General features: G+C 38.7%; 1 protein-coding gene across 3 annotated transcripts in view; it reads right to left on the minus strand.

Annotated features, from left to right (window-relative positions):
• Positions 1 to 20,273, minus strand: part of DPY19L1 (dpy-19 like C-mannosyltransferase 1) — a 53,341-nt gene that overhangs the window by 3,458 nt on the left and 29,610 nt on the right. For all 3 annotated transcript variants that reach the window (XM_087767713.1, XM_087767727.1, XM_087767719.1), the window contains 9 exons: positions 19,054 to 19,113; positions 16,654 to 16,734; positions 15,774 to 15,875; positions 15,096 to 15,167; positions 13,614 to 13,663; positions 12,563 to 12,587; positions 11,304 to 11,423; positions 2,036 to 2,210; positions 1,082 to 1,181 (listed from right to left, as the gene is read on the minus strand). In XM_087767713.1, the coding sequence (XP_087623839.1) occupies positions 1,082 to 1,181; positions 2,036 to 2,210; positions 11,304 to 11,423; positions 12,563 to 12,587; positions 13,614 to 13,663; positions 15,096 to 15,167; positions 15,774 to 15,875; positions 16,654 to 16,734; positions 19,054 to 19,113 (785 nt within the window). The remainder of the gene's footprint in view (positions 1 to 1,081; positions 1,182 to 2,035; positions 2,211 to 11,303; positions 11,424 to 12,562; positions 12,588 to 13,613; positions 13,664 to 15,095; positions 15,168 to 15,773; positions 15,876 to 16,653; positions 16,735 to 19,053; positions 19,114 to 20,273) is intronic.

Here is a 20,273-nt window from a genome sequence, read left to right on the forward strand (position 1 = left end):
GTGATCAGAAGAAATCATCTGCCCAGTCTCTCCACAAAAGTTCATACTCATTGCCCTTGTTCGGACTTTTTTAAATGCAGAGTGCAAGACTTCATGTCTGCCTACGCTGAGTCAAGCAAAATCATTGCTTGTAAACCATGATCCTGTTTATATTACCCAGTAATATCCTCCTTTGATTGTGCAAAGCATTGACGTTGTTAACTCCTGTTCATTTTCTGATACTGTATCATTTCTAGCTTATTTCCCTGAACATGCCCTGTCCTATATTTTTGTAGTTAGAATAGAATAGAATAGAACAGAACAGAACATTCTGCTTCAGTTGGAAGCGACCTACAACGATCATCTAGTCCAACTGCCTGACCAATTCAGGGCTGACCAAAAGTTAAAGCCAGTTAATGCCAGACACAGAACTAAGGACATAAGGCATGTAAAATGAATTCACTCCTTTTCTCCTTTATCCCTCGCTATCTTGTTGTTTTCTTGTTGTGTTGTTTTTAACCAGTTTTACCAAATTACCCAAAAATGATGCTACAATATTAAAATTTAAAAAAGAAATTCATGACCTTATCAATCAATCTCAATTTAGAAAAATATCCTGATTTTGAAAATATCAAAGTACAAAACTCAGTAATTCCATTACAAAATTTCACTTTCAACTAGTCTTAGGATTTTAATAATTAGATATATTATCATGAAAAAAATTACAACCAGTCACAGAAAGCTAATAGGAATAACGAAACTGGCTATCTTTAGAAAAAAATCAAGTCTGTCTACAATGCTAGGAGTAACTAGAATGAAGAAAGGATATAATAGTACATGTTAATTTCAATTCCATAATTATATTCTGATTTTTTTGGATGTAAGTTTGAAGCCATATCTATCCTACAGTATATCCTTTCTGATGAACACAAATCGTGAAGAAATACTGCATGTGTTTTCCATCTGACTAAAAGAACAAATCAAGTTCTACGGGGTCTTAACAAATTTTACAATATAATGTGATGCCATTCCTACTGTATATTACCAACATTAAGAGAATTAATAGCAAATAAAAAAATAAATCCTCTGCTTCAAAATTCACCTTAATCCTGCATCTTCATAGTGAGGATGATTTACAATAGGACGAAGTGTAGACAATTTAACACTTGCCATTGTAGGCATTGCTCCTGCAAAAACTGCATCTGAAATACAGAATGAAAGGCATGTTTGAAATAAAGAATCAAGCAGTAAAACCAGAGAAGCAATCTTCAAATATCTAAACAGTAATCCTGTAGAAAAACATAAGGTGTAATGAAGGAAGGGCCTTTTCTTTGAAAAGGCCTTACATTGCACCAACAGGAGATGCACGAAATCATGCTTTATGGTTTGTTGGGGTTTTTTTTGTTTGTTTGTTTTTGTTTTTTAAAACCTTGAACTCAATACAAGTAATTAGATAACTAAACATCTAAGAACGGAGATTTAATACATCTTATTTTTCTTGAACGGGTAAAATTACTTATTCATTATGACAACACTTTTTTTTGTCACTTCTTATGCCATTGTTAAATGAACAATAAAAATCTCAGTCCACTTCAGCTTGAAAGGATTTTCCTGCTAAACAGATAACTACTTTGTTTCCAGCTAGTTTTCTAACACTTTTACTCACTTTAATAAAAGGACAGGAGCAACCACAACACATCGATTTTGAATTCTCTTCTAGCAAAATGATGATCATGGACCCACATACAGGAACAGTGTCATGTAAGCAAAAACCTGTTTTAACTGAACTTTGCAAAAACCCTTTTGTTGTAGAAATACTACACCAGTGGCTAGAACCTCCAGACTGGTAGCCTGGAGTCTAACAAAGCAAGCTTTTGGTGTTTTTTCATTTGAGATAGCTTCTATATGGACAAGTATATGTGACTAAACCATGGCTGTAGGACAGTCGCATGGCAAAGCCACAGATAGTAGCAACACCTATGCAGTCATTCATATCAAATTCTATAGTTACATCTCACAGTAAATGCGAAACATCATACGTTATTAAATAGCTTACCTTGTCTGGTACTGACTTTTATCCACTCTAAGAGTTCCTCCTGTGGCAAATTGCTAAATTCTCCCATGATGTTCCACTGAGTTTGAAGGTTTGCTGATCCCTCTATTGCCATCAATGCTAAAATAGCAAAGACCAATGTTTTGGGCTGGATTTTACAGAAGAGCCATCCAAACAACTGAAATGCAAGAATTGATTAATTTCTAGACAACAATTCCGTAATGTTGTATGCAGCACAATTCGTTTTTATTTCTCTGTAAGGAACCTAACATATATTACAATATGAAACATCTCTGCTATTGCTTCTCTGCTAAACTTCAGTGAGACCTCATAAGAAGTATTCATGTTTTCTGCATGTAGGGCATTATATTTGAAATTCTTCTTCTTCAAAAAAAAATTACTTTAACGCAGCTTTTAAAGTTGTAGTTCAAATGTCAAATTCTGCAAGTAAAGATGATTCAATAATGCTAACTGCGCTTTTTCAGTATTTTATCTCCTATTTACATTAAGAGTTTCTAGCTGTAGTATATGAATTAGAGCTTGTACTGCAAACTTCTGAAAACATATCAGAAAGGCAGACTTTTGGGGATATAAGGTTAATGTGGTTTTATATCCTACTCTTCCCTTTCTTGACTGAAAAAGATGGCCCTCACATTTTTTCCTAAAAGTTGTTTGCTGGAGGCTCTAAGCAAATACTCATAAATATGTGAAATGGGTAGTTAAGAAGAAAGAAGTACCAAATTTGCTGTGTTCAAGTTTAGTTTGAGCAAGAACACTTTATCTCATCCATATCTGACCAAAACCTTAAATAAGATAAAGTATCAATTACTTTGGGTTTTTTTAAGCTATCATTAATTAGAAGCAAGGCTTCACATTTCAAAAATATCAAACCTGCACTAAATAAATACATTTCATTCCAAGTACCTTTATGTATTTTTTTAATTAAAGCATGAAATGATGAAGTTTCACAGTAAAATCTCCCACTAGGCTGACTACACCAAGTAGGTAGTGTACGTTATCTTTGTTATAAACTGACCGTAAACTACATTACATTTTTAAAACTCTCAAGCCAGCTCTCCAAAAATATAGTGTACTCTACTCTCATCCTCAAAGACTTGCTAAACACTCTAGCAAGAACAGCAATACTATCCAGGGAAACTTACTATACCAAACATGCCTGACCACTGTGTAGGTCTGGAAGGATGAAGGGACATAAATTCGTTTGTATGCTGCTCTACATGAGCAAACCTCCTTTTACCAACAGTTGCAAAAATCTCACTTCAAGAACGTGTTAGAACTTCTGAATTCTTTATTGAATTCCATGGCTTTTCAAATCAAAGAAAATGGCATTCCTATCATGCTTTTATAAAAGCTCATTAATGTTCGAAGTATGTAAATTCACCACTATTTTGTTTACAGAAACGAGCCTAGAATGGTCAAACATATATGCATTGCAAGAGAAGCATTTCTTTTACGGGATGCTGTTCCTCATGTGTTTTTTATACCAATTCAAGGTTTTTTATTTGTTATTGTCAAAAGAATATGTTAAGTCTTTCTCCACCTATTTTTCTTTGCTTTCAAAATTTCCACTCAGGATAGTATAATTCCTCCTAACAGAAAGAGGAAATGTGTGGATGTAAACAGTTATCATTTTTATTGCCCATCAGGTGCCACAAGCTGCAACCTTGAGGTAATGGAAAGTACATAGATTCATGCAATGGGCTGGAAGAACACAACATACAAAATTCCTTTTCCATGTGCAGAATAATTCTAATATGTCTTTTGCCTGTTTGTTTGGTTTTGGTTTGTGTTACAAATGTCCATCTCAGGCTGACTGTTCACTAATAAAAGGACATATTTTGAAAGGCAGCTGGTTAACATGTTATCTATCTATAGCCTCAAAATAAATTAATTGTTCTAACATACCACTGCAGGTAAACTTTCATGGTCTGCTAGAGGAAAGGATAGTGCTGACCTCAGTTATGACGAGATAATTACATATGCTAAATTAGCTTAAATTTTTCTTGCATCTGTAAAGACAAGTTGCTGCTCATCAATTTATCCTTTATGCAAACATCTAAAACTTTACATAATGATAAGTGTACCAGGTGTTAATCAATAGTTTGGTCACAAGTCCCATCTTCACCTGCTCATCTCCGTCACAGCAATTCTTCTGAATCAATATAGCACATACGGTCAGATTTTTCAACCTCAAACTACTACCCCTGCTCAACAGCCAGTAGGACAGAAAAAGCTCACTAAAAACCACTTGATATTTTCCTGAGCCTAAGAAAAAATAAGGAGTCTTCTCATCCCTTTGCTTGCTTAAGTCAGAGCTGTCTTAGAAGTGGTCTGATCGATAGCAGCTCAACAGCCTTACAGGCCAGTGTTTCTCTCTCAGGCTGAAGCCCGTCATGTACTACCTGGAAGATTACCAGCAGCTCCCTACTAAAGAAAGCATACATCAGTCAGATCAGAGAGAATCTGGCTTGTCTTTTACAGGTATCAATCGGCACCAACCTAGGGAACATGTTGAACAGGTAAAAGAGCCTTTGCTGATAGCAAGACAAAGGAATTATTTTTTGTTTTTACTTAGATTGTTCACCTAAAGTTGGGTACTCTTTAACACAGGTATGTCCTTATCCTAAGGCCCGAGCCAGGGCCAGGATAATCACAGGCCCTGTTATATGGGGCAGCTGGTCATTTATCATCTTCTGCACAGAACAACTGTCTAAACTGCAATAATCTAAGGCGTTAACTTCCCTAGCATTCAAGACCTATTTCTTTCAAGCCAACTATGCCTCCATGATGCTGCAAAGGAGGACAAAAAAGTCACTGGACCTGAGCCATCTGGTCCAACAGGGACAGCTCCCAGAATAGATTATCATACACATTTGTAGCTTCCTGAGAAGCCTACTCTGACTCTACAACCATATGAAACAGCAGAACAACCAAAGGGCCAAAATGTAGTTGGAAGCAGAAGAAAAGAAAATATTGATAAAATACTCTGAACCTGTCCTTCTTCCAATATTTACACAGTGATAACATGTGGCATCCTCTAAGATCCAAAATGCAATGATTACCAAAAGCACCAGTTTTCATTAACTGGCCTGATGACTGTAGCTGCAGTACTAAAACAAAACCCACAACAATCCAGGATGAATTACTGTAGTGCCATTACTCAGGTGCTTTAAAAAAAGAAATAAAAAGATCACCAGCTGCAAACTTTTACTAATATGACATGTAGCAGCTAACATACTATATGGAAAAATGCAAATGAGGCTACATATTAACAGAAACCATTCCTAGCAGCTCATTCCTAGGTACTTTTTCCTATCTTTCGGAGATTTTTTCTCTCCATACAGCAATAAAAAGCAGATCAGATTTTATTGTTTTTCAGATCTCAGAAGGCTGAGAGGCCTTTTCCTGCAGCACAAAACATAGAAATACTTTTAGTTCTAAACTTCACTAGAAAATTCTACAAAAATTTTTCAATAATGACAGGGCAGAAAAGCCCATCAATTTTCTTCTAGGAACACACAGTTAAAACAAGAAGAATTAAGAACAAATTAACTTTGGACAGAATTAATTTATATTGTAATTGTTATCTAGAAATTGTACGTTACGAGAAAACAGACTTTTTTCTTTTTGCTTTTCTGTCTTTTGAAAAGCAACTTCATTTCAAATTACTCAGAAACATCTCGTGAGAGCTCATTTAGAAAAATTTAACCACAGTGTAACTGCTGTTACTTAAAAAACCACACCACCTAAGAGGACACCAATATTTCAAGAACAACTAACTAAGAGCCATAAGAACACCTGTGAACCTTACAGAATAGCAAGAGTGTAGAGGAAAAGTAAATGTCTCTTAAGTCCCAATACTCAGTTACAAGGTGGCTACATAAAGTTACTTTTTAAAGAGTTTTTGACATGTTTTTAGCTTTTTATATGTTCACTGTACAGATTAATTTGATGTTGGCAAACACTCAGCACTTTTACCTATGCCAAGTATCAAAACAGGCATCAAGAAAGTGATGAGCACACCATTTAAGCAAACTGATACTGTGTAGCCTGTCTGGCATTATCAATAACTGTCCTTCCCTGAAAGGACACGAGGGAAGCAATCCAGTTTTCTGGGAAACAATCATTTGTTCAGCTGCCTTAACATGGGACAACTTTCTCCTCTTTGCATAATTCTGTCTCATTCACTCACCTTCTGGTTGTATTACACCCGTGTCAGATGTTTCACAGCCAGTAATTGCCTTCACCATACAACCCTAATTTACCTTTAGGACAGGCTCCAGTCACAGATATTGTGGGAAAAACAGTGTGTATTGGGCATTATAGTCTCTATCATACCGCATATGCACAAGGCAGCCAGAAAAAGGTTGTAAATACATCGTCAGTTCTGGCACTCCAGATTTTGAGTACTGTACTTTGTGACATTATTCTTGTTATTTCTTCAGTTTTCAAGAACAGCAATGACTCAGGTATCTTATTAAAATCCTAATTTTTCTACCCCAGCCATTGCTAGATTCCCTCTCTATCAAACATTTTTCTCTTTTCCTTCTTCTCACATGATGTGATAACTCACACAACTGGAGTGCTGCAATGGATGGCTACAAGCTCTTTAGAAGGGACAGGCTAGGAAGGAGAGGGGGAGGGGTAGCCTTGTACATTAGAGAGTGTTTTGACTGTCTAGAGCTTAACGACAGTAATGATAAGGTTGAGTGCTTATGGGTAAAGATCAGAGGGAAGGCTAATAAGGCAGATATCCTGGTGGGAGTCTGTTACAGACCACCCAACCAGGACGAAGAAACAGATGAAGTATTGTACAAGCGGTTGGCTGAAGTCTCACAATCCCTAGCCGTTGTTCTCGTGGAAGACTTCAATTTACCAGATATCTGCTGGAAATACAACACAGCAGAGAGAAGGCAGTGTTGGAGGTTCCTGGAGTGTGTGGGAGATAACTTCCTGACACAGCTGGTAAGCGAGCCAGCCAGGGGAGGCGTCCCGCTGGACCTGCTGTTTACGAACAGAGAGGGCCTGGTGGGCGATGTGGTGGTCGGAGGCTGTCTTGGGCTCAGCGACCATGAAATGATAGAGTTTTCAATTCTAGGAGAGGTAAGGAAGGGGGTCAGCAAGACCGCTACCCTGAACTTCAGAAGGGCGGACTTTGCGCTGTTCAGGAGTCTGGTTAACAGAGTCCCTTGGGAGGCAGTCCTGAAGGGCAAAGGAGTCCAGGAAGGCTGGACGTTATTCAAGGAGGAAATCTCAAAGGCGCGGGAGCAGGCCGTCCCCCTGTGCTGCAAGTCGAGCAGGCGGGGGAGAAGACCGGCCTGGCTGAACAGGGAGCTTTGGCTAGAACTCAGGAAAAAAAGGAGAGCTTACCGCCTTTGGAAGAAGGGGCAGGCGACTCAGGGGGATTACAAGGATGTTGTAAGGATATGCAGGGAGAAGATCAGAAAGGCAAAGGCACAGCTGGAACTTAAACTGGCCACCGCCGTTAAAGACAACAAAAAAAGTTTTTATAAATATGTCAGTGACAAAAGGAGGGCCAGGGAGAATCTCCCTCCTTTGTTGGATGCAGAAGGTAACCTGGCCACGAAGGATGAGGAGAAGGCACAGGTACTTAATGCCTTCTTTGCCTCAGTCTTTAATAGTCAAGCTAGTCAACCTTGGGTTTTTGAGGCCCCTGAGCTGGGACATGGAGATAGGATGCAGAGTGAAGTCCCAGTTGTCGAAGAGGTGGCAGTCACTGACCTGCTCCTCCACCTGGATGCGCACGAGTCCATGAGGCCAGATGGGATCCACCTGAGGATACTGAGGGAGCTGGCAGAGGAGCTGGCCAAGCCACTCTCCATCATTTATCAGCAGTCCTGGTCAAACAGGGAGGTCCCGGATGACTGGAAGCTAGCAAACGTAACGCCCCTCTACAAGAAGGGTCGGAAGGAGGATCTGGGGAACTACAGGCCTGTCAGCCTGACCTCGGTGCCGGGGAAGGTCACGGAGCAGATCATCTTGAGTGCCATTATGCAGCAAGTGCGGGACAACCGAGGGGATCAGGCCCAGCCAGCATGGGTTTATGAAAGGGAGATCCTGTTTCACTAACCTGGTCTCCTTCTATGACAAGGTGACCTGCTTAGTGGATGAGCGGAAGGCTGTGGATGTTGTCTACTTGGACTTTAGTAAGGCCTTTGATACAGTCTCCCACAGCATTCTCCTGGAGAAGCTGGCTGCTCACGGCTTGGATGGGTGCACTCTGTGCTGGGTTAAAAACTGGCTGGACGGCCGAGCCCACAGAGTGGTGGTGAATGGAGTCCAATCCAGTTGGCGGCCGGTCACGAGTGGTGCTCCCCAGGGCTCAGTACTGGGGCCGGTCCTGTTCAACATCTTCATTGATGATCTGGATGAGGGGATCGAGTGCACCCTCAGTAAGTCTGCAGATGACACCAAGTTGGGTGGAAGTGTCGATCTGCTGGAGGGTAGGAAGGCCCTGCAGAGGGACCTGGACAGGCTGGATCGTTGGGCCAGGGCCAACTGTATGAGATTCAACAAGGCTGTGCCGAGTCCTGCACTTCGGTCACAACAACCCCATGCAACGCTACAGGCTGGGGGAGGAGTGGCTAGAGAGCTGCCTGGCAGAAAAGGACCTGGGGGTGCTGGTTGACAGCTGCCTGAACATGAGCCAGCAGTGTGCTCAGGTGGCCAAGAGGGCCAATGGCATCCTGGCTTGCATCAGGAATAGTGTGGCCAGCAGGACTAGGGAGGTGATAGTGCCCCTGTACTCAGCATTGGTGAGGCTGCACCTCGAGTACTGTGTTCAGTTTTGGGCCCCTCACTACAAGAAGGACATTGAGGTGCTGGAGCGTGTCCAAAGAAGGGCAACAAAGCTGGTGAAGGGTCTAGAGCACATGTCTTATGAGCAGCGGCTGAGGGAGCTGGGGTTGTTTAGTCTGGAGAAGAGGAGGCTGAGGGGAGACCTTATTGCTCTCTACAACTACCTGAAAGGAGGTTGTAGTGAGGTGGGGGTCGGTCTCTTCTCCCTAGTAACGAGTGATAGGACGAGAGGAAACGGCCTCAAGCTGCAGCAGGGGAGGTTTAGGTTAGACATTAGGAAAAACTTCTTCACCGAAAGGGTGGTCAGGCATTGGAACAGGCTGCCCAGGGAAGTGGTTGAGTCTCCATCCCTGGAGGTATTTAAAGAACGGATAGATGTGGTGCTCGAGGACACGGTATAGATGGACCTGGCAGTGTTAGGTTAACGGTTGGACTCGATCTTAAGGGTCTTTTCCAACCTTGATGATTCTATGATTCTGTATTATGTCCGCAACAGTTCCTAGCACTGGATTCTTTCTCCCACTCATCCTCATGGTGATGTTCTCCATATAGACACTTTCACGAGTTCCCCATCTCATCTTCCCAATTTGTTTTCTTGTTAGTAAGCCCAGCTCACTATTAATCATAATCTTTCACTCTCTCAATGTGAGGTACTTACTTTATATGATGTAAATAACACTTTCAACAAAAATCACAGCATGGTTGTTGTTGGAAAAGTCCTATGAAGGTCATCTGGTCCAGCCCCCCTGCTCGAGCAGGGCCACCTAGAGCCAGTTGCCCAGGACTGTGCCCAGACAGCTTCTGAATATCTCCAAGGATGGAGACTCCAGAACCTTCCTGGGCAACCTGTGCCAGCACTTGGTCACCCTCACAGTGAAAAAGTGTTTCCTCATGTTCAAAGGGAACCTCCTGTGTTTCAGTGTGCACCCGTTGCCTCTTGTCCTGTCACTGGGCACCACTGAAAAGAGTCTGGCTCTGTCCTCTTTACTCTCTCCCTTCAGGTATTTGTACACATTGATAAAATCCCCCTGAGCCTTCTCTTCTCCAGACTGAACAGTCCCAGCTCTCTCAGCCTTTCCTCACAGGAGATATGCTCCAGTCCCTTAATCACCCTCATGGCCCTTTGCTGGACTGTCTCCAGTACGTCCATGTCTCTCTTGTAGAGGGGAGCTCAGAACTGGACCCAGCACTCGAGCTGTGGCCTCACCAGTGCTGAATAGAGGGGAAGAATCGCCTCACTCAACCCACTGGCAACACTCCTCCTAATGCAGCCCAGGATACTGTTGGCCTTCTTTGCAGCAAGGGTATATTGCTGGCTCATGTTCAACTTAGCGTTCACCAGAACCCCAGGTCCTTTTCTGCAAAGCAGGTTTCCAGCTGGTCAGCCCCCAGCATGTACTGGTGCCTGGGGTTGTTCCTCCCCAGGTGCAGGACTTTGGCACTTCCCGTTGTTGAACTGCATGAGGTTCCTGTCAGTCCATTTCTCCAGCCTGTTGAGGTCCCTCTGGATGGCAGCACACCCATCTGGTATACCAGCCACTCCTCCCAGTTTTGTACCACCAGCAAACTTGCTGAGGGTACACTATATCCCATCATCCAGACCATTAACAAAGACATTGAATAAGACTGGACCCAGTACTGACCCCTGGGGTAGTTACTGGCCTTCCATCAGACTTTGCACCACTGATCACCCTTCTCTAGGCCCAGTCGTTCAGCCAGTTTTCCATCTACCTCCCTGTCTGCTTCCCAGAAAAAGGACCGCTTACCCTACTTTTGCTGCAATTACAAAGCTTCTGAAATAGCTCTTTAGATACAGATTCAATCAAGTTCACTTCTCAAAAACAGAGATACTGAAACATGAAAAGCCAATTCTAAGATCTTTTATATCTAGAGAATATCTAGTAACATTTCATGTTATGGATGATTTCAAGGTAGGAAAATTAAATCCGAATTAGACGTATGACTTTTGATTTTTAAGGCTGAAATGTTTTCAACATGCAAGACTTCAAAACTATACTTCTGGAAAGAATTAATATACAAAAAACATGCAAGGCAATAAGCTCTAAAGAGCTGTGAAAACACAGTGTAAACAAAGTCAAACACTGTTTGGATTAAATTAATAGTCAATAAAAAACTTGCAATGGCATAGAAATGTGTAAATACAGTAAAATCCAGTGCATGTCTCTCTATGCTCAAGCTCAATAACTCATATAACTGCAGTTGGACAAGTCGCATAAAACAACATTTGCTTTATTTGGGGAGAGGGAAGAATGGAACTTGTGTAACCATATTTTTTGACAGGCAATACAATCTGGTTTATTTTTAACTAGTACACTCAGATTCAGCAATTACTCAGAAATTCGCTTTAGTACAAATATCTCGGTAATACTGTAAGTATTGACATAGATACAGGATTAAAAAAAGACCTTACCTGTTTTGAACACACCAAGGAAGCCATAACACACAGATGTGGTGTCAAAAACAGTTTTAGTCTCATGATTAAAATTGCTAGGACACTGTATGCCAACAGCTGCAATGCATGGTATACCAGCTGCAAAAAAAACAAAACAAAACAAACCCACCATACAAAAAAGCATATTTGCATACATTTCATTTGTATCTTAAACATACAACTTCATTTTCATTACTGTGTAAATGACAAGCTTGTCTGAAAAAGAGTTAAAGTCAAAGTAAAGATCTTCACATTTCAGACAGCGATAAGGACTTTCTGTTATCTTTTTTCTCAAGTGTATTTAGTATGCTAAGGTATGGAACAACAGGAAGGATAAATATTAACAATAAAACCAAAAGAAGCTGGAGAAATGGCTAGCTATGCAAATGATCCTGAAACATAAACAGGCAAGAACATATATAAAATTTCTTGTATAACCTCTTTATAAAAGTGAGGAGACCTTACTATTCAATACCTAAAATACCTAAGTATGAAAGGAAAGAAGCAAATAAAATCATTCCTTGGTACTCACACAACCACAGGCAGCTTGCTTTGGTATTCTCAAAAAAGGTTAAAAAGCAGAGATATCACTCACCACTCCTAATGTTGAATCTATGCTACTTTTGGAAGTGCTGCGGTAAATCATAGAGGCATTTTTGCAATCAGTGCTTGATTGATTATCATATTTTGAACGGCATGAGATTTATCTCATAGCACAAACCACAAATAAACTGCTGTTAAGAAAGTTTTGCACTGTCCTTGTTGACTTAATTGTAAGTAAAGAAACCACATAACAAAGGTGCCATTCAATTGTATTTCTTGCATAATTTTATTAAAAGAACTACATGTAGAATTATTTTCATTATGTCGTATTTCAAATCAGAACTTTAACATTATCTGACACATGAAGCCCCAGTAAAGGAACTAATCTCCTCAGTCTATATGGGGAAAATGGAAGGTCCAGCATAATTTCAGTGTCTTTCTGTACTGCTACAGGAAAAGCCTAAAAGAATCCTCTCCTGCATTGCCACCCCACCATTAGCTAGTATATTTTTTTGTTCAACGTTCCAGAGTTATTCTGGTGACGTACCAGACCCAATTTAAGACAAGGGAATAAAAGATGCAAATACTCACCTTAAAACAAACCATGTATCACGATCAGACCATTGCAACCTGTATTTCAATACTGAGTACTCACATTAACATACAAATAAAATTGCATAGAAGAAGAATCTTACCTCACCATGGTTAAAGCGTTCCTCTCTAAATAAAAAACAGAAAATCCCATTATTTGTTTAGGTACTACAGAAGCACTGGTTTTACTTTGAACTCATCTACAGTGGCTCTAGACAACTAATCCAGTAAGCATGAGTCAGTACCTGCAGAGATTGTTTTCCCCTCTATACCAAGCTTTGAAATATACAGCGAATCAGTAACTATCCTCCTCAATCCCTATTACTTCAGTAATGTAAGAGAGGCAGAACACTGGTACCAAAAAAAGAGTCAGTCATTTACTCAGGTGCTACATAGATTGGTTTTGGATTCTCAAAAGGCAATACAAATATGAAAAGAGTCAGAATCACGTATACTTGTTGCTCTCCAAAAACATCTGTGAAGGCAAGATGCTGCATCCTGCTCACATCTGTTGAAATTTTGATAATGGCCATTAGACTATGGAAAGCAGAGATCACTGAAATGATTAGCGATAAATTTAAAAAAAAAAAACACAACAAAAAAAACCAGGCCAAAAGATATGTCAGGGAAATGACAACATTCAATTGGACAAATTGACTGCTCTTGAGCACAGCACCAACGAGTGATGCCAAATGGCTGTGACAGGCAGAGCATGTATTACAGATATTTAGAAAATAAAATTAATACAGTTGGGATCCCTTCCTAACGATGAAACTCAGGTATCTTTATAACCTGGAAAAAAATTAATGGGGAAGAAAGAATTTGCATTCACTATTTATAGGAGAAAAGCGAATAAGTACATAAATAAATATTGGTTTAGGAACAGAGCAGAAAAACAGACGATTAAATAGAAAATTTTGGGGTGAGAGGGTTAAGATGTCTAAAACTAAGTTCAGCAGCTAAACTTAGTTTTAGACATCCTATAAAAATATCACGTATAGTACATCCAAGCCATTCAGTTACTGAACTATACATAATTTACCCTTCAAAAAGGACCAACATAATGTAGAATTCTGAATTATTTAGCATATAGCAAAACAAATAAACTTCCAGCAGAAAATTCAGTTTTACATTAAAAAAGACGACAATATTTACCTTTCATATTGGCCTGCCTGAGATAAGGCCCACATAAGATATTTAATTGCCTGAAGAAAACAAGAGCCAACAAAAAGTATGAATAAACTTCCAAAAGCATTCTAAAGCATTTTCAACATTTGCTAAATTAAATTACACCTGGGTAATCTCATTTTGAGATAATGCTAAGATTAAGACATGCAATGTTTTAGCTAAAAATTCTTTTTGAGGATGTTTAATTAGCCAGGCAGTTAGCAGTTATCCCATCTGTTCCTGTGTAAACTCTAAGTTGTTTTTACACAAATTATACATAATCAAATTTACAAAAACAGTTATAAACTTCAGTTATAGTACTCATCAGCTAAGTGACAGAAATTTTTTTGGCACTTAACATCAAAGCAAGTTTTACCACTGACTCAGGACTGGACCTTTGCAAAAATTAATGTAAAGAGAATACAGAATTTTAAGCAAATATTTTTTGAAACCTGTATTTTATCTAACTGTACTGGGTTTATATGGCAAGGTTTTGGTAGCAGGGGAGCTGCAGGGGTGGCTTCTTGTGAGAAGAGACTAGGGGCTGCCCCCTGTCAGTCAGAGCCAATTCCAGCCAGCTCCAAAACAGATCTACCACTGGCCAAAGCTGAGCGCATCAGTGATGCATGGTTGTGCCTCTGTTGATAACATGTTTAAGAAAAGGTAAAAGACACTGTGCAGCAGCTTTAAGAGAGGGCAATGAGAAAAAAGGGACAGAAACAACTCTGAAGACACCAAGGTCAGTGAAAGAGGGAGAGGAGGTGCTCCAGGAGCCAGAGCAGAGATTCCCCCGCAGCTTGTTGAAAAGATCATGGTGATGTAGGTTTTCCCCCTAGAGCCCATGGAGGACTACGGTGGAGCAGATATCCACCTGCAGTCTGTGGAGGACCCTGTGCCAGAGCAGGTGGACATGCCACGAAGGAAGCTGCAACCCATGGAGAGCCCACACAGGAGCAAACTCCTGGCAGGAACTGCAGGTTGTGGAGAGGAGCCCACACAGGAGCAGGTTTTCTGTGACCCCGAAGGACTGTACCCCATGGAAAAGACCCATGCTGGAACAGTTCTTAAAGAACTGCAGCCTGTGGGAGGGACCCATTGAGCCTGGAAAGAAGGGGGTGGGGATAAGGGGAAGATGTTTTTAGTTTTGGTTTTCTTTCTCACAATCCTACTCTATTTTTAATTGACAATAAATTAAATTAGTCTTCCCCAATTCAAGTCTGTTTTGCTCAGGACAGTAAATCAGTGAGTGATCTCCCTGTCCTTACCTTGATCCATTAGATTTTTCAGCTCTTCTTTCCCCCTGTCCTGCTGAGGACAGGGAATGACAGCACAGCTTGGAGGGCACCTGGCCGCTAGCCAAGGTTAACCCACCACACTAACTTCTTCCCATCTCAAAATAAATAGTGATCCCTTCAATAAACCTAAAAAGTAAATTCAAGGTAAAGGTGATTCACTAAATCAATCACTTACCCTTTTGATGATTACCCCCAAAACCACCAGAACAACTGGTAATAGCAGAGTCTTTGTGTATCTTACTGGAGTCTACAATGGAAATAAACTGCATTAATTGCTTTTCATTCACCTGTAATTACTTCAATGTTCATTTTAAAGAAAACAATATGAAGATTTCTTCCTCCAGTAAAATGTAAATTTAAAGATTCAATAAGAAAAAAGCAAGCTTGAAGAAACTCAAATTTAAACTCCACCCAGCAATCACACTAGAGGTCACAATACTAGCATCATTAGTAAATTAATCCAAGTTCTTTGGCAAGCCACCCAAAGACTAAAAGTAGATTGTATCCTATCTGAATTTGAGTACTATGGGTTGAGTAGCCTATAAATGTTTTAAATGCATATCCAGATACTGATGAACTAAAGGTCTACTAACACCACATTAAGAAGCTCTGATGCTCTTCTGTAGTCTAAATCTACCATGCAAGCCCTTTGCAGCTCTCAGTAAATTTTCCACATACTCAAAACCAGTTACTGACAGCCACATAAAATCTTAAGTTCGCAAAACTGTAACCTTTCATTTATCCCTGAGTAAGCATTTTTTTCATTCAAGCAAGCGCATTTATTAGATCCAAAATCAAAACATTGTTTTGTTTAAGTTACCTCTTCCATAATAATCTATTTTGATCAAATTACCTCTTTTTCCATGAAGTCAAACTCTGCAGCACAGGTATACATTAATGTATCAAAATCCTTGTAGCCAATAAATTTAGATTTTAATATATTTCCTATATGAGCCTGGTAGGATATACAGAAAAAAAAAGCTGTAGTAAGCAAAAACTGTCCTGTTTTCCACAACAAAGCAGCTTAAATGTACATGAGAAATATTTTTAATTAGAACAGAAGTTTATTCCAATTATTATTACAATATTGTTATAAGACCACCAAAAATCTATTCTGGTATATTAAATGACATCTTTGAGTGTAACACAGATTGGACTGTGTTAAATAAAAAGCAGAAAGCAGCAGAAAAAGGGTGTTACCATTGCAACTGGGTTCAACAAGAGTATAGTTTTGCATACTAATATTTTAAGATATGAGCTTCCCATCTTTTGCCCCTTGATGCATATCTGCAGATAGGCTTTTAACAGTAGAATCTGACAATTAAGGGGCTGAAGTGAAGCGAGGAGTCCTAGTTACAACAAGCATTTCAAAGCTGTCTTAAACATTAGCTTCCGAGGAAAATAAACTAAGATATTGAGTAAATAAAGAAAAGATGTAGGTAGAAGATATCCAAAAGAAACAAAGATCTATAAATCCACATTTAAAAACAAACACACAGAGCACTTACTGATTCAATAGTAAAAACGTTTGTCTTTTCACAAACTATGGTAGTAACACCTCAAAGCGATAATACATAATGAATGAGAAAGCAAATATGCAATCCCTTTCCCATTTCTGCAAAACAAATCTTGGAATACCAGGAAAGTATACCAGTAAGATGCCAAAATAAAAATATTAAGAATTAAAAAATTTTTGAAAGACACCAACCAGATACTCAGATAAGAGAACTTACATCATCAGCTATTCCAAACACTAAAGAAGTTAGGTATTTCAAGGCGACTGTCCCAAATAACCAGGCACATCCTTCAATGACCTTAAAAAAATATATTTGGAATGAAGTAAACATGTCTCAACAAACTTTTAAAGAAACCTTTTCTTTTTTAAAAGGTTTATTAAATTTAGCTACTAGTTACAAACTCTCCTATGTTATCACCAATGAGTACGGTAATTTCTAACCAATTACACTTCCCACATTTCAGTACACTGGGGTGTTTTAAGGTTTTTTGTATTTTCTATTACCACTGAAATAATTTTGTGCAACTGATTTATATTATGGCTGTACTGCTGAATACAAGATTGTAGCAGAGGACGTACCAGAAAGACTAAATTCTTGGCAATCTAGCTTAATCTATCTTACTCTTTATAAAATTGGATCAACTGAACAGGACAACCTGGCTCAGTATCTTGTATCTGGGACCAGCAGCAGATGCTTTCAAAGAGAATATAACAACAAAATACAAACTGATCTTTACCCTAATGTAACCAGGGTTTTTATGTGACAATGGGTTGCATTCAATCATCCCATTTAATGGCTGTAAATGAACCTAAATACCTAGGAGGTACCTAGTCCTTTTCTGAATGCCTCTTTTTTTTTTTGCTTCCACAGTATCTTTCTTCTCTCTTATAAGCTTATTGCTGCTAGCATAAAGGGCACTAAATAAACAATAATTATATCCTACTTCTATTCACTGGCTTTGTCATATTGATCTTTATTTTACAAGATGTAGCATTCTAACCGATTGTAAAATCTCAGCTGTTTAGCAATTCTACATTAATAATTATCTTCATACTCTGTCTACTTAAATGACTTAAATTTGATGGTAGTACATTCTGGGGGACAGCATTCGATCTTTTTTTTTTTTTTTTTTTAATTAAGACACATTGACTGAGACTGCATGCAATATTTAGGACACCAAGTATGAGTTTACAAAATAAAAAAAAAAAATATTTTCTGCTTTCTCTACAGTTCCTTCTCCATGACTTCCATCATCTGTTTTCCTTTTTGATGCCTGCTCAGTAATGAATTGATGTGTTCAGAGAACTTTTCATTAGAATACCAAGAATTCTCTGCTGAGTGGCAAGGACTTATTTAGGATCAATTATTTTACACACATACTTGAGGGTGGTGGTGGTCTTCTTTTGAAAACTTAGCATTTAATCCCACCCTTTGTTTCTTACCTTCTAACATTCACACCTTATCCCATGGAGCTTACTTGCTTTTATAGTTCCAGTTAGATATCTTCCCCAAAAGGTTTCAAGCGCATTACATTCACCCACACACCCTGATCTACATCCTTCAAAGAAGTCAAATACATTTGCAAGGCATGCCTTCCTTTCACAGAGGCTGTATCGGACCTATCTCATTATACTGCATATACATATAGCTTTAACAACTTCATCACTATTGAAGTTTTCATTCCTTTACAAAAGTTAGACTTATTGGTCTGCAGTTCCACAAACACCTTGGATCTCCTTTTTAAAAAATGACATGAGATTTGCCTACACTCCATTTCCCCTGGTACCACAGCTAACTACATTGGCAGGTTATACATGCACTGCAGTTTGTTATAAATATATTTTTTAATTCCTTTATATTCTAATTCCTTTATAATAACTGTATGAATTCCATCCGGTTTTGCTAACAGGTTACTCTTCATTTAACAAGAATGCTGGTCTTAAGCCAGGCATAGTCTTGGTAGGCTCCCACTTCAGGTGTTTTTACAAGGTAATGTTATGTCTTAAGCAGCAAGTTGCTTCTCATGTTTTCTACAGCGTTGTATTTTATTTGTCCTAGTTTTGGGGGTGTCCTCCATGTCTGGACATGACTTCCACTGCCCTCAAACCCCACCCAAACACCTTACAGTGTTTTACTCCGACTTGCTTCCTTTACTTCGTTATGTAATTTTAAGTTGCTTGCTGTTATAAAAAACATCTTAAAAAATTATATAGGAGAATATCTAATGCAGTATCTTAATCTCCATTTCTGCAAGCACTGTTAGCCTTTTACTTGCCTTTTCTAAATTGCCCTTTATTTTAAAGGGATTTTCATACAGATCTTAGGTGTTGTAAACATGTTTAAGTTGGTAATTTAAAATTAAATGTGTTGCCATTTGAAGGCTATTTCAATTTTCTGATACAAATGTATGTTTATGCCCCTTTTCTTCCTTCAGTAATTTAAGATTAATTTCTGGGAATATGGACAATTTACTTAAAGAGAGTAGCTCAGCTATATTTCTTGATTTTTCAAGTATTAGAAACTAAACCACAACTTATTTCTCTATTTCATTAAACCAAAAAAAAAAAAAAAAGTCATACTTCTTTTCTGAAATTCAAAATATATGAAATTCCTTACCCATAGATAGACTTCTCTTCTGCCACTCTTCAAGACTTTTGGACTCAATTCAAGAATTCCCTAATAATAAAATGAATGTACATTTTCAGGGAACTTATAGTAACAAGAAGATATTCCAGTACCTTGGATGAGGGTTTTTTTTGTTTTGGTAAGCACCTATTGTACCACACAGCTATTTATTAAAAAACCCTCCATAATTAATACGACCTGAAATATGAATGAATGTAGAATATGGTGATTTCACCCTGCACTGCCAAAACATGCCAACATAAAAACTCTTACTGCAGTTTATATGCAATTAATGGAAGACTACTCTTCTCCTTAACAAGATTCTGTACTATCCGGTTCTAAGCTTCTTTAAATCAAAGCCACTGGGAAACTGAATTATGTCTGCTTCCACAAATGACAAGACACACCTGAAGCAATAAATAAATTACTGGCAGCAACAAATAAATTACTGGCAGCATAGTATAAACAATTTTCAAACAAGGCAACAGAATATGGGGGGCGGGAGAAGTTACTGGTATTTTTCTGTCTCACATTATGTTTCTCATATTGTGACAAAAGGAAGACTCACTTTAAACTAATTTGATGAGCAAAGTAATTAAGAAAAACTGAGAATGAACTTAAAAGCTTTCAGAAACCCAGTCCGTATGTGACACTAAGACTGAGGCTACTATAAGCACCCAAATAACAGACAAACAATAAATATTTTTCCAAAGCAGAAAATAAGCAAGAAATTCAATGTACCTGTACTTACTATACAGTTACAAAAGCTGCTACAAGAAACTAGAGTGGGTTTATAACAAGCAAACTATACTACAGCAAATACCTGTAGCCAAGGCAGCTTATTCTTAGCGTGAGACATTACCACTGTTTTGCCAATGGATAAAATATAAAAAAAGAAAAAAAAAAAAATCACTGAGCTCACCCCAAGCTTCTAGGAGAGGCAAAAAGAATCAGAAATGGAGATGATTTGCAGTATGCTAAACTAGATCTGTTCACACAATCTTATGTATGAAACTGAAAGACGTTGGGGGTTGGTTTTCCTATTTAAGGAAAAATTAAGACAGTAAATGATAAGATGATGAGTCTTCAGTGAATAATTTCACTAACGTGGCAGTATGACTCAGCAGTTTCAAATAGTCTAAAACCCAATGTTATATATGTTTTAGTCATTTGTTCTGCATTTGCAGTTTCACAATCAATAAAGAAGCGTT

The sequence above is a fragment of the Nipponia nippon genome, unplaced genomic scaffold, assembly GCF_047370975.1.
Source record: "Nipponia nippon isolate SJK-2023a ecotype South Korea unplaced genomic scaffold, ASM4737097v1 scaffold_1, whole genome shotgun sequence".
In the NCBI taxonomy this organism is placed as follows: Eukaryota; Metazoa; Chordata; class Aves; order Pelecaniformes; family Threskiornithidae; genus Nipponia; species Nipponia nippon.